Source organism: Poecilia formosa, unplaced genomic scaffold (assembly GCF_000485575.1).
Source record: "Poecilia formosa unplaced genomic scaffold, Poecilia_formosa-5.1.2 Scaffold339, whole genome shotgun sequence".
NCBI classification, from domain to species: Eukaryota; Metazoa; Chordata; class Actinopteri; order Cyprinodontiformes; family Poeciliidae; genus Poecilia; species Poecilia formosa.
The window spans coordinates 461585-476469 of NW_006800278.1; the positions used below are offsets into that span (position 1 = coordinate 461585).

At 49.8% G+C, this 14885-nt stretch overlaps 2 protein-coding genes across 2 annotated transcripts in view; both read left to right on the plus strand.

The window, feature by feature from the left end:
• fbxl19 (F-box and leucine rich repeat protein 19) overlaps positions 1-5901 on the plus strand; it is a 10160-nt gene extending 4259 nt beyond the window's left edge. Inside the window, exons 3-11 of the mRNA XM_007573866.2 lie at positions 80-223; positions 846-932; positions 1015-1200; positions 1278-1310; positions 1695-2911; positions 2990-3153; positions 3238-3399; positions 3482-3697; positions 3769-5901. Coding sequence (XP_007573928.1) covers positions 80-223; positions 846-932; positions 1015-1200; positions 1278-1310; positions 1695-2911; positions 2990-3153; positions 3238-3399; positions 3482-3697; positions 3769-4031 — 2472 coding nt within the window. The 3' untranslated portion in view covers positions 4032-5901. The remainder of the gene's footprint in view (positions 1-79; positions 224-845; positions 933-1014; positions 1201-1277; positions 1311-1694; positions 2912-2989; positions 3154-3237; positions 3400-3481; positions 3698-3768) is intronic.
• A 744-nt stretch (positions 5902-6645) lies between these two features.
• kpnb1 (karyopherin (importin) beta 1) overlaps positions 6646-14885 on the plus strand; it is a 22074-nt gene continuing 13834 nt past the window's right edge. The window contains exons 1-7 of the mRNA XM_007573867.2: positions 6646-6947; positions 8389-8447; positions 9418-9600; positions 9668-9868; positions 10415-10567; positions 10645-10704; positions 10790-10879. Coding sequence (XP_007573929.1) covers positions 6908-6947; positions 8389-8447; positions 9418-9600; positions 9668-9868; positions 10415-10567; positions 10645-10704; positions 10790-10879 — 786 coding nt within the window. The 5' untranslated portion in view covers positions 6646-6907. The remainder of the gene's footprint in view (positions 6948-8388; positions 8448-9417; positions 9601-9667; positions 9869-10414; positions 10568-10644; positions 10705-10789; positions 10880-14885) is intronic.

A 14885-nucleotide genomic window follows, 5' to 3' on the forward strand; every position in this document is an offset into this window, starting at 1 on the left:
CACACACACACACACACACACACACACCAATATGGACAGAAATACAAACTACTGTGTGTGTGTGTGTGTGTGTGTGCAGCCCGTGTTGCCTCACACCGCGGTGTGTTTTGCGTGCGGCGAGGCGGGGAAGGAAGACACGGTGGACTCTGAGGAGGAGAAGTTCAGCCTTTGCCTGATGGAGTGCACCATCTGCAACGAGATCATCCACCCCAGCTGCCTCAAGGTGAGTCGGACTGGACCGGACCGGACCGGAACCAGCAGCAGCTGTTGCTCATGTTTGAGAAAACCTTTCATCTCTATAGCAACCATTGAGCTGTAAAACGCCTGGATGGACCTAGACCCGCCTCCAGGGCTCCTCCCTCACCCAGCTCCTTCAGACTAGCCAGCAGCAATTAGCAAACAGCTGCTGAGTTCATTACAGGAGCTGCTGCTCAGAGCAGCGCTGGTAGAAACGTTAAAGGGTTAATAGAGGAGCCATGTTGGGACGACTTCCTGGAGGCGGAGCTTCAGGAAGAGCAGGAGCTTCTTAAAGAGACAGAGGCCCAATTTCAAGTAATATTTATTGAATTCATATTTATGAAGCATTTTAATGACAGGTGGAGGAAAACGCAGAACACCGGCCCTTTAATGTCTGGACCAGGTTCTGACCTCACTGACCTCACCTGTCTGGTCCAGAACGCCTCCAGAACCGAACATTTCTCTCTTTCTGTCTGATTTAGTCCATGGGACTCTGAGCTGCTCGTTGGCTTTGGTTTGATGGAGGTGAACCTGGACCGGTTCTGCAGCCGGACCAGTTCTGGAGAGCAGAACCTGCTGATGCCGTCTGTGTTTCCGTCTCTCTGCAGATGGGAAAGGCGGACGGGATCATCAACGACGAGATCCCAAACTGCTGGGAGTGTCCCAAGTGCCACAAGGAGGGGAAGACCAGCAAGGTGAGTCGGTCCGGTCCGTTCCGGTTCGGTCCGGTCGCCATGTTAGTAGTGAGTTCTGATCAGATCTGTCTCTCGGGTTCAGGACCAGGCGGACGGGTTGGGGAAGCGGCGGCTGGACAACGGGGAGGCGGGGCGCTGGAAGCTGACGGATGACCCGCCCCCCAAGAAGAAAGCTCCGCCCCCATTGGAGGAGGCGGCCAGACCGGACAGCGGGCACAAGAGGAAGAAGGAGAAGGAGCAGCCAATGGACAGTGGGCCCAAGAAGAAGGTGAGCCCGGTCCGTTCTGTGTGGTTCTGGTTCTGGTCTGGATCCGCTCTGATCCGCTGTTTCCTGTTGCCCTTCAGATTAAAGGCGCGCATGAGAAACGCCTCAAAAAGGTACGAAGCCTTTCATTTCTTTGACCAGCTCTGAAAAGTTTCAGTAGATTATCAATAAAAAACAGTGAAGACCAGAAGTTTACATACACCCAGTGAAGCCACGCCCACATGTTTCCTGTCTGAAGTTACATCAGAACCAAACTTCTCTGGTTTCAGAATCACTAAAATGATTTCTGTTTGCTAAAAGGCATCAAGAGGAAACATGAAGACATTAAGAAATAATCTGACGGATTGTAATCCATCTTTGAAATGGAAATGGTTCTGAGCTGAAGGTTTGGTTCTGATTTACCAGACAGGAAGCAGCGTGTCGGCCGCCCGACCGACATGTTGGATTCATGTTGATGTGAATTTAAACACAGACGTTTCTCTCTGTTCTGTGGTCAGAAACCTAAACAGGAAGTGGGCGAGTCGAACGGACCAGGTTCTTCCTCTGTGGCGGCGGCAGGAGGCCAGCAGAGCTCGTCCTCCTCCCAGCCAGCAGGGAGCAGCGCGGCGGCGGCCGGAGCCACGTCCAGCGCTGAGCAGCGTTCGCATCACCGCGAGAAGCTGGAGCGTTTCCGCAGGATGTGCCTGCTGGAGCGCCGGCCCGAGTCCTCCTCCTCCTCGTCCTCCAGCTCCGAGTCTGACTCCGAGTCCGACTCGGACGACTCGCTCCGGGACGAGCAGGGGGGTGGATCTTCGCCCTCGTCGTCCTCCCCGGCCCCACCCCCTCCAGTTGTCTACGGCAACAGCGGCGGGAGCCGCGCGGAGCGGGAGCGGAGCCGCAGCGAGCGGGAGCGGGCGCGGCGGCTGGCCGAACTCGGCTTCAGCGCCAGCGACGAGTCAGAGGGGGATGGGGGGAGGGGCGAGGAAGAGCGGGAGGAGGAGCCAGCGCGTGGGGGCGGGGACAAGGCCCGGCGACGAGGAGGGGGCGGGGCCGACGTGCCGTCAAGGGGACGCAAACCTGGTCTGATAGACCCGGAGGAGGACGACGTTCCGGAGCGGAGCAGGAAGAACTCCGCCTCCCTGCCCCCCCCCTCGCCGCTCTCGTCCAATCAGATCCCTCCGTCCTCACTGCATGATGGCTTCGCGGCAAAGCAGCGCAGCAACGGACAGGAAGCACGCAACGGGCGGACCCGGGGCGGGGCGGGGGGCGGGGAGAAGGAGAACACCAGTGGCGTTCTGGCCAATCACAGACACGGCAGCGGAGGGGGCGGAGCCAAAGCCAGCCGCGGAAACAAGATCCGCAACAACAGCAAGACGCCAAGCCAGAGGAGCGGCGTGTCGTCCTCCATTCCCACCTCCAACGGGGGGGGCGTGGCCAGCAGCGGCCTGCTGATGTCGGCCATGGCGGCGTCGCCGTGCTCGCAGCCGTCCCGCCTGGCGCCGCGCTCCCAGGTGATGAAACGCAGCCCCCCCGCCGTGCCCTCGCCCCCCCGGCCCGTCCAGATGGAGCGGCACCTGGTGCGGCCCCCCCCCGCCTGCCCGGAGCCCAGCTGCCTGCTGCTGGACTGCGGCTCCGCCCACATCATGACGCGTGACGTCTGGCTGCGAGTCTTCACCTACCTGAGCCAGCGGGAGCTCTGCGTCTGCATGAGGGTGTGTCGCACCTGGAGCCGCTGGTGAGTCACTTCCTGTTACCTGCTGGGCGGCTCGCCAGCTGGCCACCTGTTGACCTGTTGACCCGTTGACCCACCCAGGTGCTGCGACAAGAGGCTGTGGACGCAGATCGACCTGAGCCGCCAGCGCTCCATCACCCCCCCGATGCTGAGCGGCATCATCAGGCGGCAGCCCGTCTCCCTCAACCTGGGCTGCACCAACATCTCCAAGAAGCAGCTGATGTGGCTCATCAACCGCCTACCAGGTGACGGTGCCGCGCACGCCTCCGTAGCGCTCCGCGTCGTTCCTGTCGCGGGTCGTTCTCATATAACCCTCTCTCCCCCTCCAGGTCTTCTGGAGCTGAACGTCTCCGGCTGCGCCTGGCCGGCCGTTTCGGCCCTCTGTCAGGCCGTCTGTCCATGTCTGAAGCTTTTGGACCTCAGCAGAGTGGAAGACCTTAAAGATTCTCACCTGAGGGAGCTGCTGGCCCCCCCACCCGAGTCCCGGACAGGTGAGTCCCTCCCCATCTCTCTAACCTTCTGTTGGTCGGCCCAGAGCGGCTCTGAGTGTCCTGCGCTCTGATTGGTCCTCAGCTCCCAGTGAGAGCAGGGTGGGGCGGTTCCAGAATGTGACAGAGCTGCGATTGGCCGGTTTGGACCTGACGGACGCGTCGTCCCGCCTCCTGGTGCGCCACACCCCCCAGCTGACCCGGCTGGACCTGAGCCACTGCCTGAACGTCAGCGACCAGACGGTCCGCAACCTCACTGTGTCGCCGCTGAGGGAGAGCCTCACTCACCTCAACCTGGCAGGTAGGCGGGGCCAGTGCTCCTCGTCCTCATCCTCGCTCTTCATCAGGCTCACTGTGTGTGTGTGTGCGCAGGCTGTGTGAAGCTAACTGAACAGTGCGTCCAGCTGCTCCAGTGCTGCTCCGCCCTGCAGACGGTCGACCTGCGCTCCTGCTCCCTCCTCTCCACCGAGTCGGGACAGCTGCTCTCCTTCCCCTTCCTGTCCTCCTCTTCCTCCTCCTCTTCCTCCACCTCCTCCGCCGCTGCCTCCTCTTCCTCGGCCGGCATCGCCACCGTCGCTGCTAACTCGTCCTCCTCGGCTCTTCCTGACGACAGAACGCTGCTGAAGAACAGCTAAGTCATGTGACCGCTTTAAGCCCCGCCTCCGCGCGTGTTACACTACAAGCAGGTGAGGAAGAGGAGGAGCAGCTCTTCCTCAGAGGAGACTTGGTGAAACTTAGCAACCCTGAGCATGTACATATTCATTCCTCTGTACATTTATGGGTGTGTGTATATACCTGTAGTTTACTGTAAATGACCTTTGACCTCTCTGAACACTCCCTCCTTTCGACCAATCACGGCCCCCCTCGTCAGCTGCTGATTCAGCCACACACACACACACACACACACACACACACACAGAGCTGCTTCCTGAAATGTTCCAGCTCAGCGTTCCTCCACATTCCCATCAGAATCTCTGTGGGTCTGTTCGGACCGGTTCGGACCCTGGCGCAGGCCTCCAGTCTGTTCCGGCACCAGGTATTTGGACCGACCCTCTACCCTGCCCTTGTGTGCATGCGTGTGTGTGTGTGTGTTTAAACTGAGCCTCGTCAGCCCCTCCTCCTTGGTTCTGGTCCGATCGAATCTTGATCTCGTGTTATTTCTCAGGAGTATTTTTTGTTGACGTTAATTTATTCGGTGCCACAGCAGCACTTCCCGCCGCGGTCTGAGCCGGTTCTGGTCTGGTCCAGGGTTCTGCTGCAGTTCGGTCCAGTTGGAGGAAAGGGGACGGAGAAACTCCACAGAGTGACTCATCTTGGTTTTTAGAGGATCTTCATATCGCTGCTTGTGGCTGACCTCTGCGGAGAGGAGGTCCGATCTGGTCCGGTCCGGTTCCAGTCCTGGATTTATTCTGGAAAATGTTCATGTCCTTTAGATCATATCAGAGCCTTCATGTCTTTATTTTCTGTTTCAATTCATTTTCAGTATCAAAACGAATAAAACTATCAGGAGAGGATCAACCTGGCAGACACCCAACAACTGGTTCTGATCCGAAAACTGGTTCTGATCCAAAATGACCAATTCAACAGAATTCCAAAGATAATTCCAGCTCTGAACAGATTCCTGAACTAAAACCAGATTCTGAAACTCTGAACTAATTCCTGGTTCTGACCCGGTTCCTGGTTCTGACCCGGTTCCGAAGATGTTTTCTGCCCGGATGCATAAAGGAATAATAATAATTGAGACATTTTCTGATCGTTTCTCAACTGAAGATGAGTGAAAAGCTGCCAAACCCAGGAAGGCTTCAGGACGAGTCAGATCAGAACCAGTTCAGAAACTGGATCAGAACCAGTTCAGAAACTGGATCAGAACCAGTTCAGAAACTGGATCACAGGACCGAGAACTCAACTTTATTTCTGAGAAAAAAATGATGAGCGGTTTATCACTGATGGCGCCTGGTTCTGGTTCTGGTTCTGGTTCTACTGCTCCTCCTCTGTGTATTAATTTGGAACCGGCCCGGCTTGGCCTGGTTCGGTTCTGCAGAGGGTTTGCTGGTGGGCTGAATGTTGCGGCGCCTCCGCCCTCGTCGTGCCATAAACAGCAGCAGCTCACCTTTTTTTATGTTTTAAGTTGTTTTTTACAGTGTGGGAGGGGGGGTCACTTTGTGGGCTTCACCTAGCAACAGGTGAGCAGATCGGAGCTGATTGGTTGAACATATCAGTTTTGGATCTTAGTATATTCTCGATGCACTGGATCAACTCTTCGTTCCCTGCTCCTCTTTTTTTTGCCAAATGTAGTTTTTATTGTGGAAAAAGGGGCATTTCCTGTTTCTTTCTGTTTTTGGTTTGTTTTTCTATTTTGTCCACGACTCTTCCAATGTGTTGATGGGAAACGAGGAAGAAGGTGGAACAAACGGTGAAAACAGACAAAAAAAGACCAACTCAAGGCAGCTACGTATGAATGACTACTGTACAATGAGGAATAAAGAAGCAATGGGTTCGTTTTTACTCCTGTCTGTGTGCTTATTTCTCATTATCTGCTGGTTTAGCCTTAAAATGATTAATAAGCAGGAGATCTCAGTTCCTCCAACATCGGAGGAGATCCAGCAGCACTTCCGGTTCTGCCTGGAGGATCCATCAGAGTTCTGGTTCTGGATCAGATAATCCAGAGCAGCCGCTTTACTTCACCTCCACGAGATGAAGGCTGTCAGCATTATCTTCAACATCATCATCATTCAGGTTCAGACAGGCGCAAGACCCAACCCGTCCAGGGGACTCCAGACCTGCAGGGGGCGCTCCACTTCATTCTGGGTTATGTTTCAAAGCTTAACTGAGCAGACTCCTGTTTTACTCGTGAACAGATTCACAAAAACTGAATGTTTTGGAGTGGAATAATCAAAGTCTGGACTTAATTCGCTGGCATAACCTTAAACAGGTCGTTCTTACTGGGAAACCCTCCAACATGACTGACTGGATCAAAAATGCTCCACAGTGATGCTGCAGACTTAGTACCAGTTATGTTGAGAGAAAATATTTCTTCACAAAGAGGCAGGGTGGTCAGGTTTTTAGATGAAGTTATCCCCTTAACAGTATTCATGTATTTACTCAAATTATCTTATTTTTCTGATCTCCAGACTACACAAGTACTTTTGATTCTATGGAGCAATACACCCTCCGCAACAGGAGGTGGCGGTAATGGTGCCGTCCTCCCGGATGGTTCCGCGATTAAAAAAGGCATGGTGACGCCGTACGTGCGTCAGTGCGTGATATCCCTCCGCGTGAGAGAACCGCGCGCTCCTTTCCCTCGCGAACGGGCGGCGTTTCTGCGAGCTGCGGCCGTTAACATTTCCTGCACCGTCCGAGTAAATCCCAAACGAATCTAACCGAGCCCAGCCGAACCCGCCCTGTGGCTGCCTCAGACCGGGCTCCAGGGACACAGATCATCCGCTGTTATCGAACCCGACCAAGTGAAGAGCGGCGGCGGCAGTAGCAGCAGGAGCAGCCGGGCCACAGGATGGAGCTCATCACTATCCTGGAAAAAACCGTCTCTCCAGGTGAGTACCGGGGCGGAACCGGTTCCTCCAGGTGGATCTGAGGGGCTGTGTTCGGTACCGATGGAGCGGTGGTTGAGGACCCGGGGAAGGTTTATCTTTGGGCGGAGGGAGCTGTTAGCTCTTGATGCTAAGTAAGCTAACTGAGGCCTGCCGTGATGAGTGACTTCGCACTCTGCCCGGACTTAAGGCACTATTTCAGGGGAATCTACACCAACCACAGTGCTCTGACCCAGTCGGAACTCAATGGGAGAGCGTAACCGAGGGGATCAGGTCACTCAGCGGGTGAGGTGGCCGTTGGAGGAGGCTGCACCGGACGCCGACCCTGCCCATACCCAGTGCAGCTGCTCGGTTAGCTCTTTAGCGCGGCTCACTTGCACCGTCGGCCTGCCCCCCTCCGGTTCATTACCCAGAACTGAAAACTCTTCCAGGTTACAGAATCGGATAGTTGGAGTTGTTATCGCTAAACGTTGTTCCGGTTTTACTGACTCCCGTCACCAGAACCGCTCTTGTTCCGGTCAGCGGCTAGCGTTAGCAGCTAACACACATGTTAGTTCGTCGGCGGGTTCCTGCCGCAGAGCGGGCTGTTCCTGCGTGGAAATAGACCCACTACGAGCAGAGATCAGCGTGGATCCGCCGCCGAGGAGCCGCTTAGCAACACACTTCAGGTCTCAGCTGCAGGTTAAAGGGCTGTTTGGGTGTTTTTAAGCTGTGCCTCAAAACATAAAATACCTGAACGAACACAATCTGGACCGAGTTTCTCTACAATAAAAACAAGCTCAGCTGTTTTACTCTGTTAATAAAATCAGGAAATATCTGAAGTTGTTCTCATCCTGATCACCTGAGATCAGAGCAGGAGTAAAACATGCAGCTCCACCCCAAGCAAACACAAGAGATAAAAATCAGCTTTGACAGATTTTTAAAAGCTGTTTGTTCGTCATTTTATCATTTCATCCTTTTGCAGAATGTGTGATTTAAGAGAGTTTCTCCATACTAAACAGTAAAACTGATCTAACCTGGACTGGATCATTCTTTCCACACCCGTCATGATTTTATGGTTATTGCAGCATCAGTGATAAACATCAGCTGTGCTGCGTTTAGGACCAGGATGACCTGATCTGGGGTCTGTCTGAACCCAACGCATAGCAGGAAGACTTTAACTCCGTTTACTGCAAGTCGTGTCATTATTGCTTGATTTTCTCAAAGGTTCTGGAATATTCTACACTGCCACCTGTAGAAGGTAGGGTCAAAGGTCAAGGAAGGAACCCCCAGAAGTGAAAAACATGAACATGTTGCTGCCGTTTCTCACGTTTTCTTCATCGCATGAAGTGAATCAAAGGAAGTGAGCTGCAGGAATCCAGCTGGTTCTGTTCTGGATCTGGTTCTGTTTGGTTCTGATCCGACCCGGCGCTCCAGAATGACTCCTCTTCCTCTCTGTCCTCAGATCGGAATGAACTGGAGGCGGCGCAGAAGTTCCTGGAGCAGGCGGCCATAGAGAACTTGGTCAGTACCGGAGGGGGGATGGAGAGCAGCTCACACACACACACACACACACACACACACATTCAGCCGCAGAGAGCCAGTCACACCCAGGGAGCTGCCTCTTTCTTCCACCTGATCTTCTTCAAGCTGATGATTAAAATCCCAGCTGCAGTTCGTTTCCATCCCAGTCTCTCTCCTCCCAGTTAAACCAGTTCCTGCAACAGGGAACCTGTTTCTGCTGGTCCAGATTTTATTCATGAGAATCCATGAATGAAATATCAGAGCTAAAAAGTAGCAAAAATGAAACTTCAGCAGCCCAGACAGTTTTAATGTTTCAATAGTTTTGATTGACTGTCTTGTATGGCAAGCTGTTTTAACATAAAGTGGTCTGAGCATGGAGTCCTGCAGAAGAAAAGAAAGGCAGGAGCCAGGCTGGAAAGCAGAGCTGGGCGGAGCAGTCGGCTCCACCGGGAGCACGGCTGCTCTTACAGCCAGACACTGGGTCCCAGTGGATCCGGTAGTGGATCTGGAAGTGGATCCGTCCATGTGAGCGGAGGGGACGTCATCAAAGCCCCAGTTTTAGATTCTGAATTAGTAAACTGTTGGTAAGCCCCCTGCTGAGCTGTCCAGGCAGAGGCCAGCAGGATTTCTTCTCACCTGAGACTCAGATTGTAAGTAAGCAGCTGCTGAGCCCAGAAGTTTTCAGTTTATTTACTGAAGCTTCTGTTTTAACAGAATAATTATTTAGTGACGAGTCAGGATGTGAAACATGTTTGACAGGTTTCACTAATTTCTTGACGATGAACTGAATGTGATCAGAGGAATCAGAACTGGTTCAGACATCAGAGCTGATTTTATGTTAAAACTGCCTGCCATAGACAGAGAGGATGCTGGAGAGAAACTGATTAGTGCGGTGGAGGCATCATGATGTGGGCCTGATGAACAGATTAGAGTGTGTTGGGTTCTGGTTCTGACCCGGTTCTGTCCCCAGCCCACCTTCCTGGTGGAGCTGTCCAAGGTTCTGGCCAACCCCGGGAACACGCAGGTGGCGCGGGTCGCAGCGGGGCTGCAGGTCAAGAACTCGCTCACCTCCAAAGACCCGGACGTGAAGACGCAGTACCAGCAGCGATGGCTGGCCATTGACGCCAACGCTCGCCGCGAGATCAAGAACTACGTAAGGACCCGGCCCGGTTCCGCTCCGGTCCGCTCCGACCCGGCTCTGACCCGACTCGTCTCTGCAGGTTTTACAGACGCTGGGCACGGAGACGTACCGGCCCAGCTCGGCGTCGCAGTGCGTGGCCGGCATCGCCTGCGCCGAGATCCCGGTGACCCAGTGGCCGGAGCTGATCCCACAGCTGGTGGCCAACGTAACGGACCCGTCCAGCACCGAGCACATGAAGGAGTCCACGCTGGAGGCCATCGGATACATCTGCCAGGACATCGTGAGTCCAGCCGCTTCTGAAGGGTCCGGTCCAGAACCAACCGGACCCTTCAGAACCAGCCTCCAGGACCGATCCGACCTGTAAATCATTGGAACCAAAATGAACTGGATCGATCGTTTGCTTTGGTCTGATTCCGGTTTCCTTTATTTTCAGATTTTACATTTTTTTCAAATTGGATATTTTTAATTAATTTAATTTTCTCAACGAATCTGAATTCTACTTCCTGTCACATGATGTCATCAGCAGCATTTGATTGGCTCATTTCACCAAAGCTAAATTATGTAAAATTATTTCTGTTTTTTCTCGTTTTGATAAAATGATTTGTAAACAGGCAGAAATAAGAAATTAAATGTTTATCTTCCAGCTGACGTCATTATTTTTTAATTAGTTTCTGTTTTTCATGTTGCTGTTAATATGGCCGTTCTTTCAGTTCTGATTTTGCTCAATTTCAACAAGAAAGAATAAGTGTAAAGAACTGAAGTCAGAACCGGCCATCTGTTCCACCTGGTTCCGTTTGTGCCTGACGGTTCTGGTTCTGACCCGCAGGACCCGGAGCAGCTGCAGGAGACGGCCAACCAGATCCTGACGGCGATCATCCAGGGCATGAGGAAGGAGGAGCCCAGCAACAACGTGAAGCTGGCCGCCACCAACGCGCTGCTCAACTCGCTGGAGTTCACCAGAGCCAACTTCGACAAGGAGGTCCGGAACCAGAACCAGAACCGGTGGCTGCTCCTGGGCTGTGTGAGCGGCACATTGACCTGTGTGTGTGTTTTCAGACGGAGAGACATTTCATCATGCAGGTGGTGTGTGAAGCCACGCAGTGTCCTGACACCAGAGTGAGTCCGATCGGACCGAGCCGCTGAAGCTCCGCCCCTCTGCTGAGCCGCTGTAACTCCGCCCCTCTGCTCTTCCTGTGCTCAGGTACGCGTGGCGGCGCTGCAGAACCTGGTGAAGATCATGTCGCTGTACTACCAGTACATGGAGACCTACATGGGCCCCGCCCTGTTCGCGGTAAGAAACAGGAAGTCTGCTCCTTCCTCAAACAGGAAGTGATGAAGACGAGCTCGGGTCCAAACGGGTTTGGGTTCAGCCTAGTGATGGGTAGATGAGGCGTTTCAACCCAAAGCAAAACTGTGTTGATACTGTGTCACTCAATACTGACACCTGCTGGACATTAAAAATTCCTACAGGCAACGTGGTGATTTGATGGCCTAGTCCAAGGGTCCCCAAACCTTTTCCTGTGAGGGCCACATAACTTTTTCCTTCTCTGGTGGGGCCCGGAGTCAGTTTGTGACAGAAAAAGTGACGATTGCAGGAGCCTAAATGTAAAAATGTATTGTTTTCCAGAAAGCACAATCAAATAACTCTGTCTGGTTCTTCAGAAAACAATCCAGGAAATAAATAATAACATTATTAATGAAATAAATATTTTCTGGACTATAAGCCACAGATTTCTCTGCCGCTCCAGGTTTTCCACAGCGATGCAGCAGAGGGGGGCGGACAGCCACCCTCTGAGTCATAACAGATCAATTGAAAAAGGAAAAGTTGCCAAGTTTAGATTTAACTGAACTGATTACGGTAGTTTCCGAACGGAAACTGTAACAGTAAAAGTGCTGATGTTGCTACTAGCATGTGCTAAATGAAAATGGGCGCCGCCTTCTGCTTCTTCTTCTCCTCCTTTAGATTTCAACAGCAGCTTGCATCCATTATTGTTGCACTACTGCCATCTACTGGATGCTAATATCTGTACCTCAAATTCTCATAATGTTCCCAGTTTTATTTAAAAAACCAAAAATCTTCTTTTCCCCTCAATGCTGTTTAACTGATCAACAACATTCTCAAATTTCAATTCCCTATAATACCTAATTCTGTTTTAATGGGCGCTTTCTTCTTTTATTTCCAATTTTGACTTCCAATGATTCACTTCCTGCTAAAGAGCCCCCTGGTGGTTGAAGAAAAATCCACATATAAGCCACAAGGTTCAAAGCTTAGGAAGAAAGTAGCGGCTTATAGTCCGGAAAATACGGTATATGAAAAAAAAAATCTAAATGCTCTCTGGTATCGTTCAGGGGGCCGGACCAAATGTGGAGGCGGGCCGGATCCGGCCAGCGGGCCGTAGTTTGGGGACCACTGACCTAGTCCATACAATAAGATTTAAGTCTTTGTATTTTATTGAATATTGTATTATGTCATATCTTCAGTTAAATTTAAAATAGATTTGATGTACAGTCAGTAAAAACATTTGAACATAAAGTGAAAATTTAAGTGAATGTTTGGAATGAGGATCCCTGCGGGCTGGTTTTTCCCCCCACAGATTTTTTTTTTTTAAACTTTATTTTTAAGCATTTTTAGGGTTTTTTTAGTACACATACACATTTGGAACAGTCAGATCCCCCTTTAACACAGAACACAGAGCATTCAAGTTGACAGGTGCAGTCATAATAATCAACAAAAAACGGTAATTACATCTATTAACAATTATTATAGAGGTTTCAGTTTTTTCCAATATTTGTTGTATTTGTGAGTAGCCAGTCTTAATGAGAAAGTCAATCTCTCCATTGTATGGATCTCCCCGACTATCTCTCTCCATTCTGAGATCGTTGGCGGTTCTGGGTCCAACCACCTGCGGGTTATCGCTTTCCTTGCTCCTGCTAACAGTACCAGGAGCAGATATCTATCCGATTTCTCCAATGTCTGGGGTAGATCACCCAGGAGTACCACAGTAACATCATATTGCAGGTTCAGGTCCATTTTAGCATTGATTTCCCCTATCACCTCCAGCCAAAAGGGTGTAATCTTTGTACATTCCCAGAAGATATGAAAATGTCCCGCAGACTCATTCCCACAATTCCTCCAACATTTTGCTTTTTCAGTGTTGTTACAGTGTTTACCTCTAATGTTCGGTGTAATAAAAAAACGTACCATACATTTCCAGGTAAATTCCTTCCAGAGGCCTGAACTTGATGTGTGAATCACAGAGTTACATATATTTAACCAAGCATCATCAGTTATTTTTATTTTAGCATCTTTTTCCCATTTTACCTTGATATATGTTGTATCACATTTCCTTCCCAATTGTAGGCATGAATATAGTTTGGATATTATTTTTTCAGGGGATCTTCCGTTACTTGAATCCAATAGGATTTTAAGTATACCTGTCTCTTCTTCATCCAGGCGCTTTATACTCTTATTGTAGTGGTGTCTTAGTTGGAGGTACCTATAAAAATCTGGTTTTTCCAAGTTGTAGTTGTTTTGAAGTTGTATAAAACTTTTTAATTCGTTGTTATTTGTAATCTTCCAATAACTTGTTATGCCTTTTTGAGCCCACTGCATAAATCTTCTATCCAATCTTGATGGGGGAAAATCTCTATCGTAGGCAGGCCATCTCAAAATACGGGCATTTCTTTCAATTTGTACTTGTTTTGATATTTTATACCAAACGTCCAACGGTACCTTTGTCCATAAGGGTATTAGGTCAGAATCTATGTGTTTTTTAATGAGATAACGATCTCCGAGCAAGGATTGTAGGGGTGTGTTAGTGTAAGACATGTCTATCTCTTTCCATTTTGTTTCACATGTTGGGTCACACCAACCAACTATCACTCTCATCTGTGCTGCTCTATAATAGTCTTCCATATGTGGTAACGCCCAACCACCCTTTTCCTTTGATATTTGTAGTGTTCGAAATCTTACTCTGGGTTTTTGTTTAGCCCAGATAAAATTTGAGATTATTCTATCCCAGTTGTGGAATTGTCTGTCGGGTATTTTTATAGGCAGAGCCTGAAAAAGATAGAGAAGCCTTGGTAAGAGGTTCATTTTTATTATATCTATTCGATTATATAGATTCATAGTCAACAACGACCAACGTTGGAGATCCGCCTTAATTTCTTCTGTCAGTGGAGTATAATTGTATTCAAAAAGGTCAGTTAACTCCGCTGGGATATTAACCCCAAGGTATTTTATACATTTATTGTCCCAGCAGAATCCGGACAACTTCTGGATTCTTAGTGATGGTTGGTAATTGAATGAAAGGGTTTGTGTTTTCTGCAGATTTAATTTATACCCAGAGTACATGCCAAATATTTTCAATAGGGAGAAAAGGCTAGGTAGGCTGGTCTCCGGGTCAGTTAGCGTCATGAGGATATCATCAGCGTAGAGGCATGTCTTGTGCTCAGTGCCTTTAATATTTACGCCCTTAATATTCTTATGTTCTCTGATGGCTTGCGCTAGAGGCTCAATAAAAAGCGCAAACAATGTGGGGCTGAGGGGGCAGCCTTGGCGGCAGCCCCTTTCTAATTGTATTCTATCCGTTAAGTCCCCATTAATCTTAATCCTGGCAGAGGGAGATTCATACAGAGACCGAAAACAGCCTATAATTTGATTATTAAAGCCAAATCTTTCCAATGCTAAATAAAGGTAATTCCAATACACTGAGTCAAACGCTTTTTCTGCATCCAAGCTGATTGCTATTGATTCTATGTTTTTCATTCTGCCTATGAGATGAAGAGCTCGTCTCACGTTGTCATGAGTTTGTCTGTTATGGACAAAGCCAGTCTGATCTGTGTCTATAATTTCTGGGATTATAAATTCCAGCCTTTTAGCCATTATTGTTGCAAATATCCTGTAGTCAATGTTTAAAACAGATATTGGTCTATATGAATTGCACTCCATTTTATCTTTTCCCGGTTTAGGGATCACTGAGATTATTGCCCTTTTCCAAGATGGCGGTATTTCCCCTCCAGAGAGTACATGGTTAAAGCATTTCCCAAGCAGTGGGATGAATAGTTTTCGGAAGTGTTTGTACCATTCTGCCGGATAGCCATCCTCACCTGCCATCTTATTCCCTTTCATTTTTGAAATTGCTTTATGAATCTCCTCCTCAGTTATTTGTTGTATAAGTCTATTATTTTGATCTATTCCTATTGATGGTAGATCCAATGAGGAAAGAAACGCCCTCATTGATGATAGGTCTACTTTATGAGGTTGGGTATACAGTTGAGTATAGTATAGTTCAAAA